Raw genomic sequence first — 17,132 nt, forward strand, 5'->3', positions numbered from 1 at the left:
AGAAGTTACCCCTGGGAAAAAAGGCAGACACCTAAGATGTATCTAAGTGAGGTATGAGAAAAGTCTAACATAAAGCAATGTAAACAATTCTCATTATCCCACCATAGATCTCCATCTCAAGGAGAGAATACAGACTCCACCACTGACAGCTGATGAAAGTGACAGGCATCACATTTTTGTTTTTCAGAAAAGCAAACAAAACAAAAATCCCAAAAGGTAGGCCCCTAGCAGAGGAACTACCTCCAGTTCTTGGGCTGTACTTGTGTGTGGGTGGGGGTACTGTTGATGACTGTCCTGTACCACAGCTGTTAATCTGCTCCTGAAACCAGACACACTAGGCCAGGCTGCTGAGAGGCAATAGATCTTTCTCTTTCTTTCTGTTGTTTTTTAGTTTCTTTGTATAACAGTCCTGGCTGTTGTGGAACTCTCTTTGTAGACCAGGCTGTCATTGAACTCACTGAGATCCGCCTGCCTCTGCCTCCCAAATGCTAGGATTAAAGGTGTATGCCACCACCGCCCAGCTAGATAAAAATTTCTTAATGGACTTAAAAAAATTGTTTAGGGCAGGGTTTCTGGTATTAGAGTATCATTAATATTCACTGTAAGAAACTTTGAGGCCTTCACTTTGCTAACTTCCATAGCACCAGACAGGATGCTTTATCTACTTCTCTGATCTAGTATCAGGGAATAGTTTAGGACTTAAAAATAATAAACTTGTAGGTGTAGAATATCAGCTTAGGGATTCAATGGTGAAACTATTGCATATTCCCAAGCAGCCTTTGAAGTAGAAGGCTAAGATTTGAGGAGAAAGAAAGTAGGTGTTCCAATAAAATGATGACATGCAGTTAAAGTATACAGACAATGATGCTGATGTTCGTTGGAAAGGATCATGAACACATTATGAGAGGGTGCTGGGCTTGATGTGTCTTATTTAGTTTCAAGAACTTCCTTCTTACAGATGTGGGCTTCTCTGTAGTTTTTTGAGGGTTTGTAAACAGAGTTCTTTAGCCATCTTAGAATACCAGAGTAAAGCCTTGGGCTCCAAGAGAAGGGAGCAGCTTTGATTTGGAGTCAGTACATGGGTTCTGTGGTGTATATCAATAACTACTGAGCTCATTAACAGGAGACACAGTTCCAGAAGAGCAAAGGCCACTCCAAATTTACCTACAATTAGTGGAATAAAACCTAGAACTGGGCTAGAGAGATAGTTCAGTGGTTAAAAGTGCTTGCTATTCTTCCTGAGGACCTGTATTTGATTCTTAGCACTCATGATGGCTTTTACAACTAAGTCCAGCTCCAGGGATCTGACACCCTCTTCTGACCTGTATAGACAGACCCTACACCTGACATACATTCACACACTTGCACATATGCGTAAATAAAAACAAATCTTATACACACACACACACACAAACAAAAACAACCCCTAGAAGTCCTGATTACATTTGAGTTTTTCATTCCTTTAATCTTCCTTTGCTCCAAAAAGAGATGGTTAAGAGTCATATCCAAACAGGAAGGGAGAATCTGGGAAAGAGAACTTTGCTATAAAATGATGTGGGATGGAGACTGGGATAAGAAAACCTGACTCCAGCCTGGTTTCCTTCTCATGCAAGCAGACACTATTTAGATAGCCTATTTTTTTCTCACCTTAGAGTCCTTTGGGAATGGAAAGATTCAAATGAAATTGTCTTGACTATAATTTTCCCTAGGGGTAGGGAGACCAAAAGCTAGAGGATCCCCAGAGGCATTGAATGCAATAGAGAAGGCATAATACCTGCTTTCTCGGTCAGCATACATCTCCATGTGCCGAGGGTTGATGGTAGGGTCAATCACAACCCAAGAACCACCCCGCAGCTCAGCTTGGGGAGGAATGTAAACCATAACAGGCTGGGAACATTCTCGCAAACCATCCACAATGTAAGCGCCAAACTTGAGCACTTGGTCATACATATCTATGGAGAACAAGACAAATTAGAAATAAACTTCTCTTCAAAGCATATATAGAAAACAGACTATGATGGCACATTGTATCTCCATGGGAGAAGTGACAGGACTGAGAGTTCCAGCTACCAGGAGTCCTGTGATAATCCCAAAGGCAACAGAGATTGGTGCATCTCCTGTATCCCACTCAAGACTTCAGAGGAGCTTCAAAAAGCACAAGACAGAAATTCAGTCATTCATAAGATACAGTATGCAAAGCCCACGATTAAATATCCATTTTATACCCTCCTTGCATTTCGGTATTCAGGTTTCACCACATTAATTCATACTTGCTCTACAAACGTTACATATTTTTCATGTCAATATGTGATATCTCTCACTACATTAAGTTTTCTGAAGGAAGGAACTATTCTAGCTTTTTTCAATTCCTTTCATGATTCTTAGAGTACAATGAGTTCTTAAAATATGCAGCTAAAAATTTTTTTTAAAATATGCAGCTAATGGCAATGGGTCCTGAAAAAAATTCATCCTTAAAAGCTGGAGCCAGGGGTGTTAGGGTACACCTATAATCCCTGTTCTTGGGAGGCCAAGGGAGGAGAATTGTGAGTTGTAAGGCCAGCCTGGACCACAGGATAAGTTCCAGTTCAGTCTGAGTAACTTAGTGAAACCTTGCTTCAAAAATAAGATAAAAACTGGACTTTTCATCCCTGTATACACAAAAGACCTGCCCAGTACTGAAACATACTCAGTGCTTAAAGTCAGTACTGAATGAGTGAATGAGCACACATACTTTTGAAAGAACATAAAAATTATTTAGTAATTGTATTTTTATAGGATAATAATGAGTAGGAAATTACATATGCACACCCACATATGAAATCTCACATGGCCACATGAAGAGCCAACCTTTCCATTCTGTTCGAGAATACTCAGTAGTCCCCCAAAGGCCAGGACCAGCTTACAAAGACCCCTGGTGCATAAATGAGCGAGTCCTTGGGATCAGTCCTTTATTTCCCAGTGTTTTATGGGCTGCTTCCCATTTCCCAGCTCCCTAAAGTTTAAACATTGCTAGTGTTAAGGCTCTGATCCCAGACATTTAATGAGTACTTCAGTGGAGCCACAAAGGATCCTTCCCAAACAATAAAGACAGGTTCAACCAGGCTCCACGTTTCCTATCCAGACAGGACTTCAATTTGGAATAAATCAATTCTGAAAACCAAGGCAAAGAAGCATTTTTCAGGAAGTTAAGAGCAAACCAAATAGAAACTTCCATTGTAGTTACAAGCAAATTAAATTGCTACTTTCTCCAGAGTAAAAATGGCTCTGTATTCAGAACACCAGTGAGCACAGCTTAGTTTGAGGCATAGGCCTTTGGCCATTGCTCTAGCCTGGCTTATCTGTAAGGACTTCAGGAATTCCAAGTTTCTCCTAGTCTGTGTGGAGCATGTATGGTCATATACTCTGTATATATGGACAGAGTGAAGACATTTATTTCTTTGGGTGGAAAGCAAAGACCAAAAAAATTTACTGCTAATTGCACAACTGCTGTATGAAGAGCAGGAATAAAGGACTTTAAGCACTTTACGCTAATTCTGTACTTATGAAAATAATTGCTCGGCTCAAATTATTTTAACTAAATTAATTCTTTAGTGGATATTCCAACCAATGCTACATAATAAAATAATTGTGTAATTAGCAGTACATTTTTCAGTATTGCCAAGAGAACAGTTTCAGAACAAGTAGCAGAAAGGAGCGGCCCTCTTGGTATATGCACTGAAGAGAAAAGGAAAATGTAGATAAAAGATGAAAATAAACAGAAGATAGAAAATAAGTCATTTGACTTGAAAATGATATTACAGGTAAATGAAGACAGTCTCCAGCCACTTTCCTCATTTTTGTTAAAAGTGAATTTATATGAAAATCTATCTGGTTAACAGAGCTACTCTCCAAAGAGCACTCATTTAATACTAAAAAGACACCACCTGACTTCACACTATATAGAATTAAGATAAAGCTAAGTGCAGATTTTCCATTTTTTTTTTTTGTGAAAAGGATTTTGGTTTTTCCTTATCATCTGGGTAGATTACTGTATACCAGGAATCATGACTGTACACATACATACTCATGTGCCCAGGTATAAATAAACAACATTAATAATCAGAATATTATCTTTTTTCTATATCCATGTTATAGCTAGTAAAAGGAAGTTTAGTTAAGTAAGACTAAATGGCAGAGATGACATTCAAATGCAGTTTTCCTTTTGAGATAGGGTTTCACCATGTAGCTAGGCTGGCCTTGACCTTACGATTCTCCTGTCTTTGCCTCCTGATTGCTGAGACTGCAAGTATGCATTTCCATGTCCAGCTTCAAACGTACATCTTACAACTTTAAATTACCATTCTACTGCCTCACTTTACTCATTCTTACTGCTAGGAGAGAGGGTGAGGCTTGAGAGGAATCTGTAACATCTAATGGCTGACTTCACTAAACCAGAAGACACTTGAGTGATTGAACCTATCTAACTCTGGCCTGGATTTCCTTTATGTTCAGAGATGTCAGGAACTGTACTGATGGAACTAGCAGTTATGTGAAGGATCTGGCTGCCAAACAAATACCTTTAGGTACTAAAACTGATGTAGAAAAGGGACTTTAGGCTTCTTTAAAGCTGCCATGCTTAGAGCTAAAATAACACTTTCATGTCCTCTAAATACCATCTCCCCTGGAACACCAACAGACCCATAATGCAATTGCCACAGCGTCTTTAAACAGGCTATTCAATATAAACACAAAGCAAGTTCTACAAACCAGGTATTTTCAAACAATGATCTGACATACAAATGGCTGAAACGCCTTCATATTTAAAAACCAGAGTAAAAACTTAGCGAGAACATAGCAGACAATGAGGACTACTGAGAACTCAAGAACAATGGCAATGGGTTTTTGATCCTACTGCACGTACTGGCTTTGGGGGAGCCTAGGAAGTTTGGATGCTCACCTTACTAAACCTGGATGGAGGTGGGCAGTCCTTGGACTTCCCACAGGTCAGGGAACCCTGATTGCTCTTCGAGTTGATGAGGGAGGAGGACTTGATCGGGGGAGGGAAATGGGAGGCGGTGGGGGGGGAGAGGCAGAAATCCTTAATAAATAAATAAATTAAAAAAAAAGAATATCGGGGGGGGGGGGATCTCCAAGGGTTTATGCTGACTGGAGTCAGTTCAGAGAAATTTAAAGTCATGTATGTGCTTGCCATTTCTGGTGCCTGAAAAATGCAACTGGACTGGAAATGGAAATATTGATCCAATCTTGATTGGAGAGGAAGGAGCTTTCTAGCATCCTGGAAAAGTACATCTGCATGAATGGTGATCACACCCAGCACCCAGGTATCATCTCTGCCTGGGGCCTTCAGTGTTACACAACATGGATAAATTGTGGCAGTCACAGGCACCAAACAAGGGAGGGGGTATGGAAGTATTTTCATAGTGCCCCATACTCGCAAACTGGAATGGATCTTATTGGCTTAGGCAAGATTATATTAGGCAGTGAGGTAAACATTAGGCATACACAAGCTGCATACATGTAATGTCTCTCATGAGTTCATTATGGCTGGCGGACATTGTATTTCAACATCCAAGTAATGAGAAACTTTAAAATAGACTTTCATTCCAGTTAAAGTTTTCAATAAATATGGTTTTTTATTGTTATTTATAACCTGTCCTAGGAAAAAATAGTAAGTATAACACAAAAAGCCAACTGAGAGTGACCCTGTAGCACCAGCAGTGAGGCGGCTTAATATCACTGGGATTTGCATCCTATCAAGCTATTCACACTGAGGCTGGGACCCTGGTGCTAATTTCTAGTAAATTTCACGCTTGATGTCTCCCTGTTGTGGGTCATTGCCGGTTCGTCTAAATAAACTGCTTCCAAATGGTTCTTCCATCTAAATATTCAGCCAGTTTTTATAATTTAATTTTGCATTATGCTGAATAGCCTTCCGGCCAGATAGAACTCATTGGAAAAAAAGCACCAATACCATCTTGACAAGCTTTTATTTATTTATTTATATATTTTACTGCTCGAATTAGACCTCCTAGGCCGACTAGTAAAGAGTTTTTTTTCCCCTCTCCACTAATGTCAATTTTCAGCATAGCAAGAGCTGTCTCTAATCTTTTCCTACTCATTACACACAATTTTGGAGTCATTTTACCCACAGTGCAGTCGGCTCCTGGCTGTGTGTTTGTGTGCACTGAGGGATGGCATAATTGTTTATTTTCCCTCCCTGCATAATCCCCAGCCAGTATTGAAACCAAAACTGCAAACATCTCCCCAAGGGATGTGAAGAATGACAAGAGGCTCTTAGTTTAGGTCCCTTTACATGAGATAATATGTGGGAAACAGCCAGACCTGTATGTACACAGGAGAGGTTGTTCTTTCCCTTCTTGATTTCACACAGATCTCGATCTCCCCTAAAGTCTATCTGTCTTATATGATGTGTAAATGGATGCATCACACCAAAATTAAGAAGAAATAACCTTGCTCTGGACTATATTAGGCCAATAACTAATTTCCAACCAGGGACAGGAAGGAGGGGATGGCAGTTATTATTTAATGAGTAGGGTTTTTTTTCAAGCAAGAATTTTATTTATAATATTTAGTCCATTTACAATTGGCAAATTAAGGAAAGTATCTATCCTATCTTTGTAATTCTAAAGTTTTATATTTAATTTATCTCTTATTTTAACTAAGGAAAACTATAACTATCAGTCTTCAACGCTTTGAAGATCTCAGAAGGATATAATATTGTCTTACAATGCACTTTCTGTTTACTTAGATAATGAGTAGGGTTTAAGGTGAAGATGTTAAGTTTGGGACAGAAGTAACACTAATTGTTAAACAGCACTACCAATAACTGTACACTCAGAAATCATTAAGATGAGGATTATGTGTATTTCACCACAATTAAAAATAACTTTTTTGAGACAAGAAGTTACTATACAGAGGAAACTAATTTTGAATTTTCTGTAACGTTGACAGAACAAACAAAAACCAAAAATCATTTCTGAACTCTAGCTATTTCTTCCTGCAATAACTACAGACATTTCCAAAGGAGGGGAAAATAGACAAATGATAACTTTCTCAAGATATCCAGGGATGTTCCAAGTTGATTCATTTTGTTTCTGGATTCTGGCCGCGCGCGAGAGAGATTGGCAGGCAGGATGGTTCAGTGGGTAAAGGCACTCAGGGAGCAAATCTGGCCAACAGAGTTGGATCCTGAACTCATAGAAAGGACAGAATTGACTCCATGTGTGCTTATATGTATATGCATTTTACACACACACACACACTTAAAAAGAGAGATGGATCTACATTTTTCTATCAACTCTGTCATTTTTTAAGCTAGTCACTTAAAGAGATTTACTTACCCCAAGCCTCAATTCATGTAAACTGCAGACAACAGTTTGACATGTCTCTTAGAGGTGGTGTGTGTTATAATTACAGGAAGCGACATGAAAGCAGTTAATATAGCTTCTAGTGCAAGATTCATTAACCCTTCCACACCATACTGAGAACTTGCTATGCAACCCAGAATGGCCTCAAACTCATGCCAATCCTCCTGCCTCAGCCTCCCAAATGCCTTCAATGAATCTTAATTTTGTTATTAATGTTTCAGGGCTTAGCCACCAGTAAGGGACTGATGCCAAAACAGGCAGCAGAGTTGAAGCTTTTAGTAGAAGTGACAACTCTGACCTCTAGATAAGGTAGGACAGACAAGTGACTTCCCTGTCAGTGTGTCAATGAGAGTGTATTCTTAGAGCTTTGCAGTGAAGTCACTAAGGAACAAAATCACTGAATTCTCAGGTCTCAGCATAAAATATACTGCAAAGGAAGTGGGACCAAGTGAAACTGAATGCTAACTGGATCTCACACGTATGAATGGAAAGAGTGCTAACACCCCCCATCCCAGCATTCACATGGTATCCTCTCTTGAATACCCTGGTATTTTGCTTATATATTACAGCTTTATCATGCTACCCAAAGAAATGTTTTTCTTGACTCATTGAAGCAATAACTGTTTCTGAGTTTCTTCCTTTCTTCAGAGACAGCTAATAAAGTTACACATAGGAATTCAGTAAAAGTGTGTAGGGTTGACCTGATTAAACCATACATTCCTTTTCTCATGGTATTTTCTGTTTTTTTTTCTTTTTTTCTTTTTCTTTTTCTTTTCTTTTCTTTTCTTTTTTTTTTTTTTGTTTTTTTTCGAGACAGGGTTTCTCTGTGGCTTTGGAGCCTGTCCTGGAACTAGCTCTTGTAGACCAGGCTGGTCTCGAACTCACAGAGATCCACCTGCCTCTGCGTCCCGAGTGCTGGGATTAAAGGCGTGTGCCACCATCGCCCGGCTCTCATGGTATTTTCATAGATGATTCACCTTTATATTTAAAAAAAAAAGTACACAAGAGGCTGGTACTTTACTTGATTCAGTAAGTAAAGGGGCTTGCTATCACATCTTAATAACTTGAGCTGGAATTCTAGGACCTGTATGATGAGAGAAGAGAACCAATTCCCACAAGTTGTCCTCTGATCCACCCTCCCCACAACCAAATATAATAACAAAATTAAAGTACATCAGTGGGGCTGGTGGGATTTCTCAATGGTTAGAGCATTTATTTCTCTTGCATTGAACCTAGGTTTAGTTCCCAGAACCCACATCTTGGCTCACACACATTTATAACTACAGTTTGAGGTGATCTGACATCCTTTTCTGGCCTCCACAGGTACCAGGCATACGTGTGGTGTACATAAGTATAAAATAGGCAAAACACCTGGACACATTAAAAAATCCTTTTAAAAAGCATAAGCATTAAACTGTATGTACAGTCAAAGCCTTCTCCAGGCAAAGGAGAGTAAATATGGGTTTTGTTTTTATTTTTATTTTTTTTGGTTTTTCGAGACAGGGTTTCTCTGTGGCTTTGGAGCCTGTCCTGGAACTAGCTCTGTAGACCAGGTTGGTCTCAAACTCACAGAGATCCGCCTGCCTCTGCCTCCCGAGTGCTGGGATTAAAGGCGTGCGCCACCACCGCCCGGCCTAAATATGGGTTTTTTGATGAATGCAAAAAACAGTAATAACAGCTTTTCATTTTCTCAATGAGGCCTGGCAAGCGTATGTCATAGGTAAAAATTATGAGCCGGGCAATGGTGGTGCACGCCTTTAATCCCAGCACTCGGGAGGCAGAGGCATGCGGATCTCTGTGAGTTCGAGGCCAGCCTGGTCTACAGAGCTAGTTCCAGGACAGGCTCCAAAGCCACAGAGAAACCCTGTCTCGAAAAAAAAAAATTATGACTATCTCTCACACATAGCTCTCTTAGGCTGTTCCTCTCTCAGAAAGTGGAGGCGTTCCTGCTCACAGCTTTGTGCAGGCTCTCTATGGAGAGCTCATTACTTCACACTTCTTCGCTCTCAGCAATCTCAATCACTCCAGCATGTCAGCTCCTTCCATTTCCCCAGCCCATCTATTCCTTTAGAATCCTGAGGTGAATGAAGAATGCACCCACCCACATATTCTTGCAGCCTGTGGGTGCAGATGCTGGCCTTTGCATAGCTGTGGGTGTCTGTCCTTATAAGAAGCAATCCTTCTTGTCTCTCTTTGGACTGTTCACAGTGTCGCTGTTCATGGAGGGTTCTTATTTAATGATGACACTGGCTGCCTAATCACTAAGAAATTCCCATGGCATGGACTAGAGCCTTCATACTAATGGTCTAATCTGATGGAGCAACAGGCCTAGGGCTGTTGGTGGATAATAATAAAACATAGTAAAAATTGCCACAAAGAACGGCCAGTCTCTGGTACAGACTTTCTTCATTTTTTTCCAGTTACTGCTAATTTCTGAACACATCTTGGTCATTGGAGCCTGTCAGAGAGTGATGTGAATGAAGAACATGTGCAGAGAAGAGGGTGGGAACCAGTGAAACACTATTTCCCAGGACCACCAGAGCAGTCTAACATCTACCTATGAAAGCCAAATCTTCAACAGTAGCCTACCTACACAATACTAGATTATTCTGGAATTTTTTTTGTAAGATTAGAAGACATTATCTGTTTTTGGCAGGTGGAGGAAAGGGGGATGTTTGAGACAGGGTTTCTCTGTATAGTTCAGGCTGTCCTGTAACTTGATCTGTAGATCAGGATGGTCTCGAATTCACCAAGCTCAGCTTAGATGACATATTTTATTGTTCCAGTATCTCAAAGTATGTCAGGTCACAGGTGACAAGTTGTTAGCACACCCAAAGGATCTCTATTACTTATACTCTGTCAACAACCTCTTCCAACACCCTCCTAGTTTCTGCCTAGTGATCACTGATACCCCCTAGAGCCCAGGGCAGACCAGCCACTTTCTTCCCAGCCCATTAGTCACCTTTCATCCCACCAGAGAAGCCTCTCCAGTTGGCAAAGACCATTAGAGGTAGCCCTTCACGGTTGAAGTCCTTGATAGCCTGATAGGTCTTAAATGCAGAGTCTGGGAACCAAACCTGGCCAGCCTGCTGAATTATCTGTTAAGGAGAAAGTCAAAAAAGAGCCAATTAACAACAGTTTGAAGGAGAACCTCCCCCAGCTAATCATATGACGTTTATTAAAAATAGTAAACTCAAGATCAAACCAAGACTGTTGTTCATCATGAGGATGATCCTTGAAGTGAAAAGAAAGGATCCTGGCTCCCTAACCCTGTTCAACACTCTTTTCTTGGGAGCCTGACTATACATTAGTCCTTAGACAAAAGGAGGAGTTGAACTGCTTCTCCCAATCAGTAACAGGAACTCTTTTCAGAGGCAACTCAATTATATTACTATCTTTTTCTTTCTATTCTTTTATGTATGTTTGTACATGCGGGTGAACATGTGCGTACCTATGTGTGCATGTACACGAAGGCTAGGAATCAACAATGGATGTCATTCTCAGGTCCCATCTACTTTGATTTTTTGAGACAGGGTCACTCACTGACTTTAATTTACTTAAGTAGGTGAGGCTGGCTGGTCAGTAAGCCCCAGGAATTCCCTTGTCTTTGCCTCCCCAGTGTTGGGATTACAGGCATGTGCCATCACATATAATCTGTTTTTGTTTTGTTTTTCCGAGACAGGGTTTTTCTATGTAGCTTTGGAACCCGTCCTGGAATTCTCTCTGTAGACCAGGCTGGCCTCGAACTCACAGAGACCCACCTGCCTCTGCCTTCCTAGAGCTGGGCTTAAAGGCATGCACCACCGCCACCCAACTAGAATCCTTCTTTAAGAAAAATAAAAGATGGGGGCTGTTGCTTCCACATCTGGCCTTCTGGAGACTGTGCTATCACTCCTAGGTGTAGTTCAGAAGCTGGACCAGATGAGCATCAGTGCTCACTGCCTCTGCTACACTAGTGCCCCAACAAAAGCAGACTGCTTTCTAGCATCACTAAGACCACTACAGAGGCCTTTTCACATAAAACTTCTGCTTGCAGTGATCCAGAGGCATCTTGAAAGTGATCACAGTGTTCTGCAATAATTTAAGCTAGCTGCCACCCTTCCCTCTAAAATCTGGTGGCTTGCAATACTCTCAATATATCTGTGGGCACTGTAGTACAAAGGTACTCCAAGCACAGCACAAGATGTATTTGAGGTGACCAACCTTCGCTTCAGAATCCAGGTTTGCAGGATCAGCTGGAATACTGAGTTCCACGGTTCGGGTTTCTACAGCAACTACTCCCACAGGTATTCCCCCTAACCTGGGGGTGAGGGGGGAGAAACAAGCCACACCGGAACATAATGCATGTTACTATTATAATTAGGCAGTTATTTTTATTCATACACAAACATTGAGGGAAAACTGGAAGCAGGCAGTAGGGGTGAGTTTGATGCTTCTAGGGGTTAAATGTGAGACTTCTGAAGGTTGGTATTTATTTCACAAATATGAAGGAAAAGTCCCTTCACACTCACTCATATTCTAAAATGCCCAACAGGACAAATTCAAACTGAATGCTGTATTAGGGGAGCCTCAACAGCCTAGTGCAATGTCTACTTCTGTGGTTATGAAATCAAACTTCCCAGTTTGCTGTTAATCAGCACTTTGATGGTGGGACAAAGCCTGAAACTGCTGGTCTTATGGAATAGAGCTATGGTAGTTAAACAAACCACTGCCCTTCCTTCAGTGGAAAAAAACAGAGACAGAAATATTTAGTAATAATCTTGGTGAATTCTATATCAGAATCAGATAATTTGAAAGCTATGTTAAGATTCAGAAGTTTGAAGCTTCTGCCTATATATTCAGTAATAATCTCCCATATTGGTCCTCATTAAGATTTCCTAGAACTAATCAGAGATGAAGGGAAGAAGGAAGAGAAACCAAGAGGGCGATGCCAAGTGTAAGGTGAATCCTTTATTCTGGAAAATGTGACTCCATCTTCATTCTGCCAGTTGCTTTCCTCTGGGCTGGGGCTGGGCTGAGTTATACTCTCATTCCCTACAATGTGTCTGTAACAAACTTTTCCATGAAGGATGGTCTTTAGCTATTACATCAACTACTGGAAATGGATTCTTTCCATCACAAGAGATCTAACTGGAGCTGAGTGGAGACCACCCACCACCCTCTTGTCACTTGCCTGCACTGAATCAGAATCAAAAGCTCTCTAGACAACCAGACAATGAGCAGGAGGTACACAGGAGGGTTCAGAAATATTTCTGTTCACAATGATTAACACTCCAACAAGAAACTTGTAATTGCAAAAGCCACCCTAAATCGGTAACTTATAACTTATATATTAGGGCCCATGTGACCTAATAAAGAACATCTTTATCCGAGTATTACAGTTATTTATTGAAGTTGAAAACAGCTCAGAACAACTTCTGTTTTCTATTATACTTCATATAAATTTTATCAGGCTAGCACATGAAGATGCTACATCTTGTTTTATAGTGTGTCCCTGGACAAGGTGCCATGGAATAATAAAAGACAATTTACAGCCAATAGCACACATATTCCAAACATACATACCAAAGATGAGTTTTGGCAGCACTTACAGTAACAATCCCAGAAGAATACATTTATATTTATTTCTTGAAATGCCACTGCCTTTGAAAGAAGCTAGTTCCATTTGTTTTATATACTTCTGAGCATGTGTATGTGTTTGGAGTAAGAAGCCCAGAACTCATCAGATGGAAAGAAAGGAAAAAGTCAGAGTGAGTGTTGTAATAAACAATACCTGAGCTAACCAAAGTCAAGCTTGACTGGTCTTGGTTGCAGAGTAATCCCTATTCTAATCTTAAGGGTAAAACATTGTTCTCTCATATCCCACAGGAAGATCTTAACGACTCTAGCAAAAAGTTTGACTTTGGAAAGCTTAAAGACTATCATGTATTTTATATACAGGAAAAATGAAACAGAATAAACAAAAACGTTGATTCTCATATAACATGAGACCCTGTAACTAGCTGTATGTCCCACTTCCACTTCCTCAGCAGGAATTTTACCAACACAAAGTAATTCTCATAGGGATGCTATAGCTAAGGGTGAGAGAAAGGACCTGACACTTGAAAGAAAATGAGCAGCTAGTTTCCCAGTTCCTGTCTCAGATGACTCCTATTCAGTGTCACAATGGAAGGCCCTGTCTGTGGGATTTGCCATCTGATGGCTCCTTGTCACTGGCTGCATGAAGCATGCTGACCTGATGTACTGAGAGAACCACAAAGCCTAGAATTATTTTCAAGGCTAGCATCTAAATCTCAAGCCAATGTGGCATGTTGGAGAATCTTGAGCAGGTGCCTCTTTTCACCAAGATAAGAAAAACTGATTGCCCCCTGGAGGAAGGTGAGCTCCTGATGCAGGTCTCTCAGGCAGCGTGTCTGCAGCACAGACCTAGATTAAGATCAGCCTTGGCAGGTGCTCGTTATAGCAAGCACGACAGATTATTTTGTACAGAGCTTGCTGTTGAGTGAAGCACTTCTTAGAGTGGGTATTAAAATTTAATAAAAACTTCAATTTCCCACTTGAAAAATATGGGTATCCAAGCAACCTATGCCAGCTTATTTTACTCACTCCTGTTTCAGATTAAAAAAATTTTTTTCAACTTAAATCTGATTCTAGTCTAATGCAATGCAATATTATAAGTCACTTCAGTAGTCATGATGTCAGAAAGAGACTCCTCTCGGGGTAAGGGAAAAATCATGTGGTGTCTGCTTCTGAGAGAAAGCGGTCTTGTGAGGGGGGGCTTGATTGGTGATGGCTATTGTAGTGTAGCTTTGTGGGTCCCAAAGAGTTTCTCTTGCAGAAGTATAAAAAGGAAACACTGTCAAAATCAGCCTTCAGATTAAGTACATCATTAGAATGACACACTGGACAGCTACAGGGACCAGTAGACTACTTTGGCTATGTCTACCATCTAATACTTAGAAAACCCAGACAACGTTTCACTGGTAAACGCTATGACCATTCCTTCCCTAATTTTACTTGGGAAGAAAAAGTTTTCAGAACAAAAGAGGTCTTACCTGGCTCTACCAACCACCACAGTCTGTGCCCAAGGTTGCATAATCTCTGAGAAAGATCCATAGTCAAAAAATCCACTCAACCATTGGCCTTTCTGGGCTGTGAAGGAAAAGGAAAAGGGGTGGGGTGGGAAGGAAACAAAGAGCATGAAGATAGTCTACCTGTTGACATCGCACTGGGACGATGAGTTTAAGGTGGGATTTAGGAACTTATTTTGAGGAGTTTGTTGTTTCTAACCATATTATAACAGAGGGAAGCATTAAACAACTGAGTGTCCATCTGCCTTCAGAAATCATTCTCTATTTCATTTGCTAGTCTGCATGTCATTTATCAGCAAAAGCATCATTTATTGTTAAACGATGGGGTTCAGCTAGCAGAGAGTTTGTGTGCTTTTAAATAAATAGCTTGGCTTTTTTCAAGACACCACAAACATTTGTCAAGAGGCAGCCAAGTCATTAAAGATGTTTTTAAAATGCTTATTTCTATTTTAGAACTTGCCTGACAATTTTGTTTGATTCCACTGATTTTCTTTTAATGGGAAGATGAAAACATAAGTATTAATGATCAGATGAAGATTCAAACTTGAAGGTAAATAAGAGATTCAGTCTCTGCCAGAAATGCAACAATACAGACTCACTTTATTTATGGTTGACAAAGTATAATCTTTCTACATGAAGGGCCATGACTACATGCCCATGACAGAACAGAAACATACTGGTTAAGATATGTACACATAAAAAAAAGATACACACACTTAATAACATCACTTCCCTTCTTCATCCAGCTCCATATACTGGCAAGGCATGTAACTTTCACTACCTTAGTTTAAGATAAAACTTTTGTCTCACAGGCTCATGAATGTTTGACCAAGAGCCTATAAAGGCCTCTGCAAATAACTGTTTTCTCATTTGCCCTCTCAGCTCACAGTTTCTCAGTGATTCTTCTAATTTGAACATGGCCCTCCACCCCCAAAACCTCAAGTCCAAAACCAATTAAAAGTGGAGATCTGAGCAAGCTAACCTCTGCTGACTTAAACAGGACGGAGAGTGTTTTATCAAGACTAAACTTGTAATTACTGTGTTCTACATTCCTTGCCTCTATGGCCCCAGTGTAAAATGTGATCATCCATTTCAAAATTATCTCCCTATCGTGAGCCCAAAGCCGATCGTTTAGATTCTGGTCTCGTGTTGGGCGTCAGTTTGAAGAATATCACGGCACTATCTCCTCTAATAAATGACTTTAACTTTTCACCTAGAAGATATCTGCTTTAACTTATCATAGGGAATCATCTGCTTTCTTTAACGCTTCCACTAAATTAAAATCTGAAGTCACTCGATTTGGGAGCGAGTGTTAGCTGCACCTAGACAGCAGGATGAATTACTAGAGAGTCAATGAAAATATATTATCCAAAACACTAGAAAACTTAGCTTATCACAAATTTCATTTTATTCTGTGGGTCTTATTAATAATGACCCAGATAATGCCCATCTCCACATGTACTTCTGTTTACTTTATGAAACAAAGGTGTTTTGCTTTTTGAGACAATCATATACAGGCTAGACTTGAACTTGCAATCCTCCTGCTTCGTCCTCTTAAGTGCTGAATTAAATGAATATACCATTATGCTTTGCAAAGGGCCCAAATTCTGGTGAAGGTTCTAAATCAGACTGGTTCTACTTTCATCAAGACACTGAAATTTTAACTTTATATGCCTGGGTCATTTTATGATATTTACTTTGATAATAATGATTTGGAACTACAGAATTAATTTCAAAATCAGAACATTTACTTGTTTCAAAACCCTGAGTTGCAGATTAGAAGGACAGCTAAGTGTTACAGTTCTTGCCTGGTATGCCTAAGACTCCGGGTTCAGTCTCCAGTACCCCCACAGCAAAACTGCCCTGTCTAACATGGTGATTAAGGAGGAAAGGGACCGTTGGTTATGCTAGCTGGACTTGATGGTCCCACAAGGAATGTCACTCACTCTAGCTCAGGGTATACCTAGATGTCACTGAGGTGCTCCCCTATATTTCCCAGGAGAATACCCACTGAGCTTTGCTCTGAATTTAGATAAGACCCACTTAATTCCCAGAAAAGTCCTGGGTTTTTAAGGCCAATCACTATGTCAGACTTATGGTTCTCACCAACATCATGTATAAAAATGAGAAAAGATGACTTTGGTGATTTTTCTATGTAAGAAAAAGCAATTTTAATAAGAGAAGACATAGAAAAAAGAGTTATGGCTATAAATTAAAGTGTGGTTATAAATTAAAACTAACAGAATTCTCTTAATTTTTCTAGAATATCAATTAGACATCAAGATGAAGCCCCAGCATTAAAATAGTAGCAGTGGGATCTTGCAAAAATAAGATGTATATATGGAAGTGCTTTTACATCAGACTCTACCTTGAGTGGTCTCTACTATATCTTCTTTATAAATAAGGAAGACTTATTTCAGCAGAATCACAATTACCCTTAAATTTAACAAACTTTTAAACAGTTTTTAATTTTTTTTTACTTTACATGTATGGGTGTTTTACCTGAGTGTATGTCTGTGCACCAGTGCATGCTTGGTACCCAAAGGAGGACAGAACAGGGTGTCTGATTCCCTTGGATATGGAGTTACAGGAGGTTTGAACCACCATGTGGGTGCTGGAAGAAGAGCCAGTGCTCTTAACTGCTAAACCATCT

General features: G+C 40.1%; 1 protein-coding gene across 5 annotated transcripts in view; it reads right to left on the reverse strand.

Moving 5' to 3' along the window:
• Acaca (acetyl-CoA carboxylase alpha) overlaps positions 1-17,132 on the reverse strand; it is a 271,723-nt gene that overhangs the window by 21,817 nt on the left and 232,774 nt on the right. For all 5 annotated transcript variants that reach the window (XM_075991299.1, XM_075991300.1, XM_075991302.1 and 2 more), the window contains 4 exons: positions 14,444-14,540; positions 11,592-11,688; positions 10,351-10,486; positions 1,775-1,952 (listed from right to left, as the gene is read on the reverse strand). In XM_075991299.1, the coding sequence (XP_075847414.1) occupies positions 1,775-1,952; positions 10,351-10,486; positions 11,592-11,688; positions 14,444-14,540 (508 nt within the window). The remainder of the gene's footprint in view (positions 1-1,774; positions 1,953-10,350; positions 10,487-11,591; positions 11,689-14,443; positions 14,541-17,132) is intronic.

Source organism: Microtus pennsylvanicus, chromosome 11, assembly GCF_037038515.1.
Source record: "Microtus pennsylvanicus isolate mMicPen1 chromosome 11, mMicPen1.hap1, whole genome shotgun sequence".
Classification (NCBI taxonomy): domain Eukaryota; kingdom Metazoa; phylum Chordata; class Mammalia; order Rodentia; family Cricetidae; genus Microtus; species Microtus pennsylvanicus.